The 14664-nt window shown below is 54.2% G+C and overlaps 6 protein-coding genes across 6 annotated transcripts; 3 read left to right on the forward strand and 3 right to left on the reverse strand.

Moving 5' to 3' along the window:
- Positions 1 to 10: 10 nt before the first annotated feature.
- On the reverse strand, positions 11 to 925 carry J3D65DRAFT_545429 (Rrp15p-domain-containing protein; the record flags this gene model as incomplete). The annotated part of the gene is made up of 1 exon (XM_066796764.1): positions 11 to 925. The coding sequence occupies one exon, from the start codon at positions 923 to 925 to the stop codon at positions 11 to 13; it is 915 nt and encodes a 304-aa protein (XP_066660408.1).
- A 152-nt stretch (positions 926 to 1077) lies between these two features.
- On the forward strand, positions 1078 to 3019 carry J3D65DRAFT_51503 (SRP54-type protein). Its single transcript, XM_066796631.1, has 3 exons — positions 1078 to 1237; positions 1287 to 1439; positions 1490 to 3019. The coding sequence occupies exons 1-3, from the start codon at positions 1160 to 1162 to the stop codon at positions 2876 to 2878; spliced, it is 1620 nt and encodes a 539-aa protein (XP_066660409.1). The 5' UTR covers positions 1078 to 1159; the 3' UTR covers positions 2879 to 3019.
- A 13-nt stretch (positions 3020 to 3032) lies between these two features.
- J3D65DRAFT_684032 (kinase-like domain-containing protein) lies at positions 3033 to 4847 on the reverse strand (the record flags this gene model as incomplete). The annotated part of the gene is made up of 4 exons (XM_066803778.1): positions 3033 to 3731; positions 3790 to 4143; positions 4197 to 4513; positions 4564 to 4847. The coding sequence occupies 4 exons, from the start codon at positions 4845 to 4847 to the stop codon at positions 3385 to 3387; spliced, it is 1302 nt and encodes a 433-aa protein (XP_066660410.1). The 3' UTR covers positions 3033 to 3384.
- A 1614-nt stretch (positions 4848 to 6461) lies between these two features.
- J3D65DRAFT_611996 (tRNA-splicing endonuclease subunit Sen2) lies at positions 6462 to 8427 on the reverse strand. The gene is made up of 2 exons (XM_066798976.1): positions 8289 to 8427; positions 6462 to 8084 (listed from the first exon to the last, which is right to left on the reverse strand). Exon 2 carries the CDS (start codon positions 8043 to 8045, stop codon positions 6666 to 6668), a length of 1380 nt encoding a protein of 459 aa, XP_066660411.1. The 5' UTR covers positions 8046 to 8084; positions 8289 to 8427; the 3' UTR covers positions 6462 to 6665.
- Positions 8428 to 9036: 609 nt separating this feature from the next.
- Positions 9037 to 10461, forward strand: J3D65DRAFT_664367 (Scramblase-domain-containing protein; the record flags this gene model as incomplete). Its single annotated transcript, XM_066802733.1, has 1 exon — positions 9037 to 10461. One exon carries the CDS (start codon positions 9037 to 9039, stop codon positions 10459 to 10461), a length of 1425 nt encoding a protein of 474 aa, XP_066660412.1.
- Positions 10462 to 11182: 721 nt separating this feature from the next.
- J3D65DRAFT_664368 (uncharacterized protein) lies at positions 11183 to 14420 on the forward strand (the record flags this gene model as incomplete). The annotated part of the gene is made up of 3 exons (XM_066802734.1): positions 11183 to 12200; positions 12254 to 14334; positions 14400 to 14420. 3 exons carry the CDS (start codon positions 11183 to 11185, stop codon positions 14418 to 14420), a joined length of 3120 nt encoding a protein of 1039 aa, XP_066660413.1.
- Positions 14421 to 14664: the final 244 nt, after the last annotated feature.

Below are 14664 nucleotides of genomic sequence, written 5' to 3' on the forward strand. Positions count from 1 at the left end.
CAAAGCTGCATTATGCCTCAGCTGGAGCTGCCGTCTTTTTTCCGCCGCCTGCGATCAAGTCGAGGAAACCCTTTTTGCTCATCTCCGTGACCTTCTCCTCTCGTTTGTCAATGCCGACCACGCCAGTCTTCTTGGCCTCTCGTGCTGCCTGTTCTCCCTTGACCTGCGCGGCACGGACTGCATTGAACAGCTTGACAACACCCCTCTGTGCCGTCTTCTTCAGCCTCTTCTCTTCCTCTTGAATCCGCTGCGTCGAAACATCCGTTGTCTGCAGTCCCATCACATCCTTGACGCGACCCTTTTCCAACTGCGCCTTCTTTTCATCCCGCATCTTTCCCTTTGCTTTGGCCTCGAGTTTGGCATCGGCCATACCCCTGCCTGCATCATGCGCAATCTTGCTGCGCGAGAGAATCGGGTCCGCGCGTTTCGTAGTCGTAAGTTTTGAGCCCAAAATCTTTTGCATCGAAGTCGCAAACGCGTCCGGGTCGTTCCGCTTCTTCTTGTTCCGATTGGCTGCATTGCTAGAGCCCCCATCCGACAAGGAGCCCTCTGAGCCATCCTCTGACGCCTCCTCGTCCGAGTCCATCTCCACGTCGCCCTCTAGCTCCTCTTCTGAAAATTCATCGTTGGCGGCAGCGTCGTCTGACTCGTCGTCGGCGCTTTGCGGCTCCGGTGCGGCAACCTCGACCTTTTTGGTGTGGTTTGGGACGGGCTGCGCCTCTGATTTCGACTCGGACTCTGGGGCTGGCTGTTGTCTTGTTGTTGTTGCTTTGGGCGCTTCTTCTGCCGCACTTTCTTCGTCGCCGGAGCTGTGGTAGAAGGTCGGATTCTTGATCCTCCTGACGCGTTTGGTGGAGCTGTTGCGGTTCTGCTCCGTCCTTCTCCTCTTCAACGCGACTGGCGTCCTGGAAGGATGTGCGGGCATTGTGACGATTTTGCGTTGTGAGGTGGTGGTGTTCATGCTGGAGCAGTCGGGGTCGTGGACCGAAATTTTGGGCACGTCCTCGGCAGAATGCCAACCCCGGAAAGGCGGTGAGTGGTCCAGCTCCGCACCGCTCCCCGCGTCAGCCAGCCAGTGCATTTCCAGTCGACGTTGAGATTCCTCCCCCACGACTTCGATACCTCTACTTCTACTTTACCCTCCGCCCACCTCTCCACCATGGTGCTTCAAGATCTTGGGCGGCGCATCAATGCCGCCGTCTCAGACCTCACCCGGTCACCCAATGTCGACGAAAAGGTGCGCCGCGCAACTGTCAACTGCCACGCGACTGCTAACCAAATCGCAGGCTTTTGATGGCATGGTCAAAGAAATCTGCAACGCCCTCGTGGAATCCGACGTCAACATCAAACTGGTCGCTGGACTGCGCGCGTCGATACGGAAATCAGTCAACTTCAAGGACATTGGGCCGGGCGTGAACAAGAAGCGGTTAATCCAAAAGGTAGCTGGAGTGTTCGCCACGGGTGACCGGGTACTGATTGCGCTCCGCAGGCTGTCTTCGATGAACTCGTCAAGCTCGTAGATCCTCACGCAGAACCGTTCAAGCCCAAGAAGGGCAAATCCAACGTCATCATGTTCGTGGGTCTCCAGGGTTCCGGTAAAACCACATCGTGTACGAAGCTCGCAAGATGGTACGCTGCGCGCGGATTCAAAGCCTGTCTCGTTTGCGCCGATACTTTCCGCGCCGGAGCGTTCGATCAGCTCAAGCAGAACGCCATCAAGGCAAAGATCCCATACTACGGCAGCCTGACCAACACCGATCCCGTCGTCGTGGCCAGGGAGGGTGTGGAAAAGTTCAAAAAGGAGCGCTTCGAGATTATCATTGTGGATACCAGTGGTCGGCACAGGCAAGAGCAGGATCTCTTCGACGAGATGATACAAATCCAGCAGGCGGTCCAGCCCCATCAAACCATCATGGTCCTCGACGCCTCGATAGGTCAACAAGCAGAGGCACAGTCCCGCGCTTTCAAGGAAACGGCCGACTTCGGATCCATCATTCTCACCAAGACCGACGGTGCGGCAGCAGGAGGTGGTGCCATTTCAACCACAGCCGCAACAAATTGTCCGATTGCATTCTTGGGTACGGGCGAACACATGCTGGATCTGGAAAAGTTTGACCCGCAACGATTTGTGTCCAAGCTGCTGGGCATGGGTGATGTCCAAGGGCTTGTCGAGCATGTGCAGTCGCTCAAGCTGGATCAAAAGCAGACTATGAAGCACATCCAAGAAGGCATCTTTACCATTCGCGATCTTCGGGAGCAGCTCTCGGGAATAATGAAGATGGGACCGCTTTCGAAAATGGCCGGCATGATTCCGGGCCTGTCGGGGATGATGGGCGGTATGGACGACGAGGAGGGCAGTATGAAGCTCAAGCGCATGATCTACATTTGCGACAGTATGACCGACCGGGAGCTTGACTCGGACGGGAAGTGCTTTACGGACCAGCCGTCGCGGATGACGCGCGTGGCTCGCGGGTCCGGTACCTCGGTGCGCGAGGTAGAAGAGCTCCTCTCCCAGCGCATGCTCATGGGGAACATGGCAAAGAAGATGGGCGGCAACATGAAGAAGCTCCAGTCTGGCCAGGGCCGCGCCGCCATGGGCGCCATGGGCAACAAGCAGCAGCAGGCCGCTGCGCTCAAGCGTATGCAGGCCATGGGCGGTGCACCGCCTGGTATGGGCGGAATGGGCGGCGGCATGGGAGGTATGCCGGACATGGGCGCTCTCATGAAAATGATGGGCGGCGGCGGAGCTGGTGGACCTGGTGGTGGCATGGGAGGCATGCCAGACCTGAGCAATATGGACATGGGCAAGATGATGAGCATGCTTGGAGGCATGGGAGGTATGGGCGCCGGCGGCGGCGGTCGTGGAGGCAGGAGATGAGACTAGTGAGCGTTCGACCTACAACCCCCTTACCCCTCCGCCATCCTTCTCTTCCTGGCATCTCTGTCTTTTTATCTCTTTTTTTCTATCACGACCACGAAGTTTCGGTCAGCGGCAGGCATCAAAGACCTTGTTGTCTCCATGTACCATTTTGTGCATAATCTACCAGCAGATTCGGCGTTGAGGCAGGCGGGACAAATCGAGGGTGTTTTGGGGCCAGGCCCGAAGGAAATGCGATTTGGATTGCTTCGACTCTAGCGTCCTTCTGCGTATAGGAAGAAATGGGAAGTCACAGCACTGTGGCCGAGTATGAGGAGGCTTCGTTCACACACAGCTTCGTCGAGGGAGTTTCTATCCATCACCAAGACTACATCCACAGAGCTTTCCTTTCTTCAGGACTACCGTTCGTTGCTCGCTATGAGAAGGGATCTTTTTTACAGAGTGGAGAGCTACAGACACATTGTTTTGCTCCTTATCATTTGCCTCTTTCCCCGACTTCTCGATCTTTACGCAGAGGATGACGGCACATCATCCCACCACGGATCCGCCAAAATCTCAGCAGCAGAAGCCCTCTCAGACGGCTCCAACCGCATCAGCCTTTCGATAAGCTTGCTCACTCGATTGATGTCCTTCATCGAAAAAACGTCCGCCTCGTCCTCGTCGTAATGCTCGTCGAAGTAACTCTTCCGCAACTCATGCGCGACTGTGTTTTCATAGATGCGATGATATTCCTTGACATAGTCTTCCTCTCTGAACATGCGCCTCTGCTTCTTGAACGCCTGCCACTCCTCTTGCCAGCTCTCCGGGATCTCTCTAGAGATTCTGTCGAGGGTCTCCATGAGCTGCCACCGGTCTGTTGCATTTGAGCTGGAACATTCGCTGCCCGGTGATGAGCTCGTAGAGCAACGCACCCATGCTCCACAAATCCATTCGGTGGTCGAGCAGGTCGCCAAATGTGACTTCGGGCGCTTGCACGATGGCTTGCCCCCTGGATATCCGTTCGACGTTGATATTTTTTGGAGGCTTCTCGTTGCTCGGGAATGCTTCGCCGAAGTTGACGATCTTGATAGGTTGCGACGGCATGTCGAGACTTTGTGGAAACCGAGCTGGCTCCATGATGTACTTGGGAATTCCTGGATCGAGCGGTTTGCCGTCTCGTCTCAATACTTCAGACGTGTTGATCCCTCCGAGCGCCTCGCAGAACTCTTCTTCGCCCAAGTGATCCATCGCGGGGAGAGTGAAGGCCATAGTTCCTGTGCGGACGTCTGTTCCAGGTCAGAAAAATGTCTTGTCGAGTAAGAAGTGGTTTTCGACATACCTCCGTGCACAATACCTCTTTTGTGCAGATAGTCAAGAGCTTGAAGAGCTCCCTTCGCAATCCTTTTCGCAACTGAGGCTGGAAGTCTCGAAAATCGCCGCTCGAAGTACTCTTCTAAATCTTGGCCATGGAGTTCAAAAACGAAGCAGTCGTGCTGACCGTTTGGTCCTGCGATTTTGAACAGATCGAGCATTTGAATCACATGCTGACTTCTGGGATGCTCTCGATGGGATTTTGCCAGCGCACGCATGACTTCGGCTTCTCGTCGCTGCCCCTTTCGAATCGCACAAATTTTCAAGGCAACGTATTTGTTTTCTCTGAAAACCTGTCAGCTTATGGGTAGACAGAAAAGAGCTATCAAACCAACCTCCGGTCCCTCGCAGCCCAGGCAGTATAATGAGGTCCAACTCCAAGCTTGTGCAGTATCTTGTATCGTCCATCCTGAATGGTATCACCGAGTAGGACGGGATAGAGACTGCACTGCCCCAAGTATCGCTCAGGTCTCTCAGCATTTTTGAAAGCGGCATTGAAAGTATTGTGATAAAAGCCAGTCTTTGAATACTGGAGATGTCTCGTGAGATTTTGTAGGACGCTTATTTCCCTCCATACGAGCCACAGCCGTTTGTGGGCTGCGAATTCTTCGTTCACCATGCATCCAACGCTCTTGTGTACTTGCTTTACTTCTTATGGCGCGTTCCAACCGAGATACTGGACAAAACGACGCAATGGAGTGACGAGCGGAGAGAATATATTTTCGGCGAGCAGGTAATGCGAAGAGAAAGAAGGGTAGACAGCATCTTATAAGGCACACTTTGGCCTTTGGTACGTGTACAGTACCTCAAGCATGTGTTGAGTCACAAGCCTTGTCGTCCGCGGCCAAGTCTCCCCTCCCCTGAGTTCCGCCGCGAACACTCCCCCCTCTGCTCACCAGCAGCTTCTTACGCCAAAACTTCGGACCACCACATCAACGAACCATAGGTGAGTCGACCAGAATCCACTGGTAGGCGGCGTTCTCAAGGAATCCTAGTGCAGCGTCTTTTGAACCAAGTTGCTCATTTTCGCAGCGGCCGCTTGAGACCCACACAAGTCGTCTACGGAGCATTCCTTCCGCCACACAGTAAACTCTTCATCGAGGTTTGAATCTTCTCGTGACGCTGGTGTCTGTTGATGGCAGGTTGATCGATTTCTTGGTTTCCTTGCCATGGCGATGTTGGCCCGCACAATCAAGGAATCGTGCCGGCGGATGTCTCAGCCGAGTGCTGTTTGAGGTATGGGTCGGTAATACGCTGGGAGCACTTGAGACCCTCAAAACATGGCTAAAGACACACTCCCACAGCCATTAGACTAGCGTCGCGTTGAACTTTGGTGCTGGACATCCGCAGGTGATGCCACGACTGTGGGTTATGTCGCCATCCTACTCTCCACGCCATCCCTGAATGCTCCCTTTCGCCGTACAGGCTTTTCTGCCCCATCTGCGTGCTTCCCAAGTTCGCTGGCGCCCGAAGCAACATCTCCTTTTCGCATGTCTTCCCCAGCATCGCCCGCGTACCGCCGATACTCGAACCACGCGTCCAAGACCTCGAAATCGGCATCTGACGCGCTCAAGCTGTCCCGCTCGCTGATGAGCCGCGCTTTGGCTTCCCGGTAGACATTTTCGGCGACGTTGGAGAAGATTTTGCCGCTGCGGTGCGTCAGAAGGTGTTCAGTGAAGGTGGTAGAGGGAGGGCCGCTTACTTCCAAAAGCTGCGCGCTTTCTTCTCCTGCGCAAGTTGGTGTTCGAAGAGCTGCGCCGTTATGGGAGACATGTCGCGGCGATTTGGTGCGTTTGTTCTCGGACTCGCAAGCGGGTAGAAAGTTGTGTCGCGCCTCGGAGGACCAGACTTCTGTTCCAAATGGCCGGTGGTGAGCTCTGTCGGCAGGACCTGATCCAGCGAGCAGTATGTTTTTCAGTTTGGTTTGGAGGACAGTGGACAACGTAGTCATGGAATAGCGTGGGGAGACCTGCAAGTCGTGCTCTGGTGATACGCGCCCTCGGTGGTGTTTGGTGGTACGCGTCTCAACAGAGGGAACACGAGACAACGCGGACACGGCTGAGACAAGACCAACAATTCTAGTAAAGAGTCGCGCTGTACCTGCCTTTGCAATTGAGAGAACAAGACATCAAGTGGCGGGTGGGCATCGAAGAAAGGTTGGACGAATGCAAACGCCAGAAAGTCGAACTCTTCGACTTGGTCATGCGCGATGCTGCTGTAACGTTCATAAGCGGGTCCCTGCAGGCTACGACCAGCCACTTGTGACACAAACTCTGCTGAATAGTATTGGCCGGCTTCGAAACTGTCATTCGACAGGACAATCAATGATCGATCATGTGAAGGAGTAGAGTTTTTTGGACCCATAACCTCATCAGTCCATTCTCGTGCTGCTCTGCCTAAGCCGTATGAATTCGGGGCCACCTGACCATCAAGAAACTCAATTGCGCATCCTGTTGGCAACCCATCTCTTCAAGACAAACTCCCGGACCTTGAACCTTTTCAAAAGCGCCCCAATGTCGGCTTCACTTCCGGCGCCGTTTTCGAGCGGAGGCGGGACATCAACGTAGACCATGACCAAAGTCTTGAGCACGTTGCTCTGGACGCGGCTGGCACAGTACAGCCACCACCAAGGGTTTTGCTCGGGCTTCTCCTTGTCATCCCAGTAAGAATGCGAGTAGGAGGGGACGATTTGAACGGCGAATTCGGCGTGCGAAAAGACCGGACCGCGGTTGTAGATCATAAAGTCGACCGAGAACTTGACACCGTCGCGAACTACCCAGCCACGCGACCTGAAGTGGTGGTAGACGACGTATTTGAGCAGGAAAGAGTCGTCCGGGCGGAGGGCGGCTGTCTCAGCGGGAGGGAAATAGGAGAGAGAACGACAGAGACGGAAAAAATGCTGCACGTCGATACTCTCGTGTGTCTTTGGGTCGACGATGTCGAGCACGCCAAGACCGTAGGTAAGGAAGAAGGCCTCCTCGAGGGCCAGTTGGAGATGCTCTTCGTTTTGCAGAGGGTCCTCAGAGGCAGTTTGGGTTGCCTCTTGCTGACCAATTGGGACCGTGGGCGGGTTTGCAGAGACAGTCGAAGACGGTGCTCCGAGTTGAGCCTCATTTCCGTTCATCGAAGCAGCGCCAGGAGCAGTCGTGCTTGGCGAAGTCGAGATGTCTTGACGGGCGGCAACAGCAGCGACAGTCGGCTCGTCGACAAGTTTGCCCTCCTTGCGCAGCTGTTCTTCGATTGCCTCCCGTTCCTTTCGAGCTCTCTCATTCTTGAAATCCCTCCTCTCCTGCCGCCTTTTCTGGGTATAGTCCTCGGCAAGAAGCTGCCCCGACGTTCCTCGTCGATTCTTCTCGCGGTCCAGCCAGGTAGGCTCGCTGCGACTCAGGCTGCCTTTTCCGAAAAAGCCTTGTTCCCAGAGAGCGCGGACACTTTCCCAGTCTGTGACGTGAACTGATTGAGTCTCGTATGAGAGGTAGGCGATATGGCGTTTTGGTGGGTGGGAGGGCGGCGGAAAGAAGTATTGGGACACCATCAGGTAGGCGACATGCAGTAGGGAGAGCGGATTGTGTGGCACGAAAGCTGGTAGTGGATAGGTCACAATGGGCAGTGGTCGCTCATGAATCTGGGCATAGTTCGGCCTCTTTGGACGTCTGGGAGCTGCCGGATTCGGAGCTGACTTGGAACTTGTGGTTTGAGAATCTTGTCCATTGGAATTTCCAGCTACATGGCCATTTCCCTCTTCCTGGGCTTTGTGACTCGACGATCCGTTGGCCGGCGTCATCTCGCCAGCCAGCGCTGTTGTAGCGTCGCCCATGGCTAAGGTTGCAGCGGAGATGCAAAAATCGAAGCCTGTCTTGATTGCCAAAGTCAGCAAGGCTCTTGCGAAGAGATGCGCGTGTTGAGAAGATGATAGTTGATCAGATACCGTTGTAGTCTAATACAAAGAGACCATCATCGGAGGCAGCAAAAGTCAGTGCGCCTCCTTTGTGGAAACAAAGGTTGTCATCATGCAGTGAGGTGTATGGTTTCGGGCAGAGGGAAGTTACGTTTGACTCACCGGCTTCAGGGTATGAGCGGATCTGACGACTGGAGCTGTGGGTTGATCGAGTGAGCGTGTGAGTGGGTGTCAATTGGGCGTCGCGCAGGACGAGCAAGAGGGTAGAATCATCACATGGTGGGATGGTGTTGGAGGGTCGAGGTCGGGGTTGAAAAGTGCGGGCGGAGAAAAATGGCAGCCGCTGGGTGTGGCCTCCGGGGTTCTGCCGCCCGCCTAGCTGACGTCGGCGGTGGCCCCCGCCGTGGACCGGGAGCATTCCATTGGTTCCTCACCATCTACACACCATCAACCATCCACAAACTCACGTCACGTCCTCTTTCTTTTTGCTTCATTGGTGTTGTGCGTCTTGGGAGCATCTGTCATTCGGATTCATGATTTTGTTCTCTTGCTGTCAACTCAATCCTTCAACGCGACTTCGGACGAGAACACCACGACAGGCGTATCTACGCTGTACGAGAACTCGGGCACTGCGGCGGCACACACTAGGAAGCATTCAGTCACCACTACGAATAAGGCCAGGGAGCTGTTATTCGTCATCGCCGTCGCGCTCAAGGAGCTTTCGTTCCCCAACACAGCCGCGTCCTGGGAGCTTTCATTCGCTATTAGGCATAGACCGTAGTCCCTTGCTTTTTTTCTGCAGGACGCTGTCGCACAATATCCTCACAGAACCCTCAAAATCCATCCAGTCCAAAAACGACTCTTTCATCTCTTCCTTTGGAATACCGCCTTGTTTCACGCGCGTCTCGACATGGCTGCTCCCTGTACGCTTGCCCGGGCCGTGCCCCAGATCTCGAGGCCGAATAGAGCGAGAGCTTTCAGCATTTCCTCGTCCACACAAGCCAGGAAGTCTCAGGCTCAAGCTACACCCAGGGCTTCACCACCCAGGATCCCCCCAAAAGCCCTGGAGTACCGAAATGCCTCCCGCCAAAGGATCATCGCAAAGAAGGACCCAAAGCAACGTTCTCCAATGGACGCCGCCTCTGCACTAATCCGCAAAAGAGCTGCACGCCCAGATGTCAATCTTCTCGCCCCAGTCCATACTCCAGAGGATCCTCATGGTCTCCTAAAGCCCAACCACCCGGCAGCCTCAATTCTGCAAAACTCATCTATCATTGTGCAGCGCCAGATGGAGATTATGAACGTCTTGATCGGATTCGAACAAGCCAACCGATACGTCATATTGGACCCCCAAGGAAAGCACATTGGGTATCTGGTCGAGCATGATGGCGGCATCGGGGAGCAATTCTCAAGACAAACTTTTAGGACTCATCGCGCCTTTACAACTCATGTCTTCGACGCGCGGGAGCGGGAAGTCCTCCGCTTTCATCGCCCATTCAGCTGGTTGAACTCCACTATTGGCGTTTACGACCCCTTCGATGCCGCGAAACCACAACCTACTCCGGAGGAACTGAGCAAAGGATTGTCTGACGCCTCCACGATGCCATTGGTTGGAGCCACCCAGCAGCAGTGGGCGCCACTCCGCCGCAAGTACCAAATGTTCACAACGATTCCTCGACATCTCACCGAGTCAAAGACCATGTCACCATTGTCACCAGCGCTCGACCTGCCCGATGACCTGAAGTTCCGGGAACGCAAATCGCATTCACTTTCGCGGTTCGCCTACGTCAACGAGGGGGCATTTTCTTGGGACTTTACACTACGAGACAACGATGACAACACCGTTGGCTCAGTCAATCGCGCTTGGCGCGGCGCGGCACGAGAAATCTTGACCGACACGGGTGTATATGCGCTCCGCATGGACTCTGTCGCCGAACACCAACAGCCTCAAGAGGAACCCGTGGGTATGACCCTCGACGAACGCGCCGTCATGCTTGCCACGGCCGTGAGTATAGACTTTGACTACTTCAGCCGCCACAGCAGCACGTTCGGATTCATTCCAATTCCCATCTGGATACCTGGAATCGGAGGAGAAGCCGTCGCAGGCGGAGCGGGTGTTGGTCTGGGCGGCCTTGAAGCTACTGAGGGCGCCATCGGAGCCGCGGGAGCTGCGGGTGCAATGTCTGCTTTCCGTCGCCAACATCCACAGCCTGGGGATGGCGAGGATTGGGGAAAGGAAGACCCTTGGGACAAGGGTAGTGGTGGCGGCGACGGCGGAGTCAGCGGTGGTGATGGCGGTGGTGATGGAGGCTTCGACATTGGAGATTTCTTCTGAACTGGATCTGGCCTTTTGCTCCCACGGACCGTGTCGATGTCCGGGTCTATTACTCGCACAAAATGAGGATCATGTACGCGTAGCACAGAAGTCCTGTGGAAATCATGGCCGCTGCAATTATGTTCACGTCATCATCCTTTGTGCATCTTGGACTACCGTGCCGGCTCGACACCGTCCGTCCTCGTCCCTCTTCAATCGCTATTGTCTCTGGCTTTCAACACCAAGGTCAAACTTGGAAGCGGAATGGAGGCTTTTCGGAGGACCCATGATATCCGATCCCACTCGGTTTTGGATGCGTCTAATTCAGGCCCTCGCGCTTATACCCTCGCGTCCCAAAGCCCTGAATGCCAAACCGGAGGGCGAATGATCGCCTGGCAGTCGCGCGCTTGACACCACCGCTGCACTGCGGCTGCACCAAGGGAGCTTCACCACTCCTTTCCACGCTCGGTATTCTAGGAGAGCTTTGTCTTGAAATCAAGCAGGGGGCAAGGCAAGATCACTCGTGACGAGATTGCTGGACCGGCTTTTCATGCATGTAAGAGCAGGGATAACGCAAGGCTCTGCGTCAGCAGAACCTCAGCCTCATGAGAGGCAACAAGTGAGATAAGTTTATCCTGAAGCCTATTCTCTTTGACGACCGTCATCCAAATCGAGGAGCAAGTTTCTGCGGCTTTCCCAGCGCCAGAATTTGTCGATCGTCGTTTGCTCAAAACCTCGCAAAATGTCGGATCCTTCCACCTATACCGTCGGCTGGATTTGCGCCATCACGACGGAAAGCATCGCAGCACGCCAATTCCTCGATGAAGAGCATGATCCCCCTGGTCATGTTTCTCACCACGACAACAATACATACACGCTTGGTCGCATTGGCAGACACCGAGTCGTCATCGCCGTGCTGCCGCATGGCGAGTACGGCATCACCAATGCCGCCGGCGTTGCCAGAGACATGCTGCACAGCTTTCCAAACGTGAGAATCGGCCTCATGGTTGGGATTGGAGGCGGTGCTCCCAGCAGCAAAAATGACATCAGGCTGGGCGACGTGGCAGTCAGCTCCCCCGGCGGTGGGCAGGGCGGAATTTTGCAATACGACTATGGCAGAGCAATACAGGGGCTTGACTTCCAACACTCTGGTTTTCTTAACCAACCACAAATGCTCTTGCTTACGGCTGTCGCTGATCTCCGAGGCCGTCACCTCTCTGATGGGAACCAAATTCATGAACATATCGAAGCCATTCTTGCCAACAAGAAAAGACTGAAGCGACTGGGGTTTCAAAGACCGGACTTGAGCTCTGATCGACTGTTCTTATCTGATTATACACATAAGGATTCCGACAAGAGTTGCGATGAATGTTGTCTTACGGACGGCGACAAGGTGCAGGAGAACGATTCGCCCCAAACGCTGGTGAAGCGAAGCGAACGGACCGAAGACGACGACAACCCAGAAGTCCATTATGGGCTTATCGCGTCGGCCAATACGCTCATGAAAAACGCAGAAGTCCGTGACTCCTTTGCGACTGTTCACGGCGTTCTCTGCTTCGAGATGGAAGCGGCAGGATTGATGAATCACTTCCCTTGTTTGATCATCCGAGGAATCTGCGATTACTCTGACACCCACAAGAACAAAGCCTGGCAAGGTTACGCTGCCATGGCCGCAGCGGCGTACGCAAAGGATCTCCTTGGTCGAATCGCGCCTCAACGAGTTGAGGCAGAGCCAAAACTGAGCGAGGCACTTTCTTCTAGTTAGTTTTGGACCCATTTGCTGTTCAGACAACCTAGGCTGATATTTGTCAAGTACAAGAGGAGATCAACACCGTCGGAAACATTACTCGAGACATGAGTGTTTCGATCCAGAAAACTCACGCAGAAATTCATCATGATAAAATTCTTTCGTGGCTATCTGCACCAGACCCTTCGACTAACTACCGTAAAGCTTTGAAACAGCGACATCCGGGTTCCGGCCAATGGTTCATCCAGAGTCCCACTTACTCGGAATGGAAGACAGCGCCGAAGTCTTTTTTGTGGCTACATGGCATTCCCGGGTGTGGAAAGACGATCCTCAGCTCGACTATCATTGAAGACTTGCAAGTAACAAACACTTTGGGAAAGCCCTTATACTTTTTCTTCGACTTCACCGAGAACCAGAAGCAGGGACTTGAGAACACGGTCCGCTCGCTCATTTATCAACTATACAGAGAATCGAAGGATGTTCGGGAGCATTTGGATCACCTGCACCCTGATTGCAATGGAGGGAAACAACCCTCCACCGACTCGCTTTCTGTGGCACTTCTGAACATGGTCTGTGCAATAGGCGAAGTATGGATCGTACTTGACGCGCTCGACGAATGTGGCACGAGAGCGCAACGTCCGAATGGAGGTTTATGTGCGTGGATTGCGGCGCTCCAGAGCGCTCCCCAGGCGAACGTTCACCTTCTCGTCACAAGCCGGCCGGAGCATGACATCCAAACGTTTATCGAAAGGCATGCTCAACAGCAGGTCGTCATCCGCATTCAGAGCGAATTGATCACCGACGACATTCGCGCTTACGTCCGCGGGAGAGTCAGACAACACGATGGCCTTCGCAGGTGGTGGTCGCGGCCAAGAATTCAGGACGAGATCGAGACCGCTCTCCTCCAAAAGGCGGATGGGATGTTTCGTTGGGTCTCATGTCAACTTGATGCCATCGAAGAATGCCGTGATCCCCTTACGCTCCGCGAAGCGCTCAAATCACTCCCAGCGACGTTGGACGACACGTACGCGCGCATTTTAAAAACGATCCCTGCCGAAATCAAGAGACCCGCTATCAGGATCTTGCAGTTTTTGACTTTCTCCAACCGCCCTTTACGAATCGAGGAAGTTGTTGATGCGATTGCTGTTGAAGTCAACCAAAAGCCTCGGTTTGACACAGAGAACAGAATGCCAGTTCCGGAAGAGGTTGCCGGATACTGCTCCAGCTTAGTCGCTGTAGTGAAAAAACATTATGGCCGTGACGAGAGAATTCGGACTGAGGTCCAGCTCGCACATTTCTCTGTGAAAGAGTACCTCACTTCTCCCCGTCTCGACAAGGACATCGCGCCCGACTTGAATGAGCACGTCTCCAGAGCTACCATAGCGGAGGTTTGTCTTGCGTACTGGCTGGGAATGGCTGAGGACCTTTCGGAAGAACAAATCGGCCAGTTCCTTCGAAGAGCACACCAAAACGACCGTCACTGGGCAGCGAGAATTCGTCAAGTTGCTGAGATGGAGGACGTTCCAAAACAATTTCAGCGAGAACAGATAAGCGGACTCCGACAACAAGCTGTCAATGCTCTTGTAGCAGACCAGAAGAACATCGAAGAGTGTTTCCCATTGGCACGGTATGCTGCTCGGCATTGGGCAAGTCACGCACTAGTGGCAGAAACCTCAAGCGAAGAAGTTCGGAGACTTGCCACAGATTTCTTTTCATCGGAGCATTGCTATGAAACATGCTATCGGCAATTCGCCCCAGACGACCCTTGGAGTCACAGAGAAGACCACTACCAAGAGCCTGGACCAGCCTTGTACCATGCATCACTGAGTGGGCTGGTCAGTGCGGTTGAAGTCTTGATCGACAAGGGCGCAGAGGTTAATGGCCACGGAGGATATTTTGGGAATGCTCTCCAGGCTGCTTCGTGGGCAGGGCACACGCGGGTGATTCGCACTTTGTTGGAAAATGGCGCGAGAATCAATGCCTTGGGCGGAAAATATGGAACTGCTCTTCAGGCTGCTTCGTTTGCTGGCCGCGATCAAGTCGTCAGAATGTTGCTCGACGAAGGAGCTGACATCAGAGCTCTCGGTGGAGCATGCAACGGCTTCGATGTGATTTCGGGTGTCGAAAGAGCACAAGGTGCAGCTTCTGTGCGTGACAGAATAGCAAGAGGTTTCCAGTCAGTCGGAAAGCCGCACCTGACCTCTGCTCAAAGGAAATCTTTGGAGCGGCTTAGATCCAAAAAAGCGGACCATAAAAACTGCTAAGACGCATGGTGTGGCTATCTTTAAATCCCGATGTGTATGAACGGCGCCCAAGCCAGGATATCCTCGCTCTTTTTCCGCCTTCGGACGAACTTCTGCGCCCTCAGCTAGGGTTAGGGTTAGGGTTAGGGTTAGGGTTAGGGTTAGGGTTAGGGTTAGGGTTAGGGTTAGGGTTAGGGTTAGGGTTAGGGTTAGGGTTAGGGTTAGGGTTAGGGT

Source organism: Phyllosticta citribraziliensis, assembly GCF_038025025.1.
Source record: "Phyllosticta citribraziliensis strain CPC 17464 chromosome Unknown J3D65scaffold_1, whole genome shotgun sequence".
NCBI lineage: Eukaryota > Fungi > Ascomycota > Dothideomycetes > Botryosphaeriales > Phyllostictaceae > Phyllosticta > Phyllosticta citribraziliensis.

What these genes read in the sequence shown, in the direction of transcription:
- J3D65DRAFT_51503 (XM_066796631.1), top strand. Translation starts at nt 1,160, where the DNA reads ATGGTGCTTCAAGATCTTGGGCGGCGCATCAATGCCGCCGTCTCAGAC. An exon ending in CACCCAATGTCGACGAAAAG is followed by an intron (nt 1,238 to 1,286) that starts GTGCGCCGCGCA and finishes ACCAAATCGCAG; the next exon opens with GCTTTTGATGGCATGGTCAA. An exon ending in AGAAGCGGTTAATCCAAAAG is followed by an intron (nt 1,440 to 1,489) that starts GTAGCTGGAGTG and finishes TGCGCTCCGCAG; the next exon opens with GCTGTCTTCGATGAACTCGT.
- J3D65DRAFT_611996 (XM_066798976.1), bottom strand. Translation starts at nt 8,045, where the DNA reads ATGGGCGACGCTACAACAGCGCTGGCTGGCGAGATGACGCCGGCCAAC.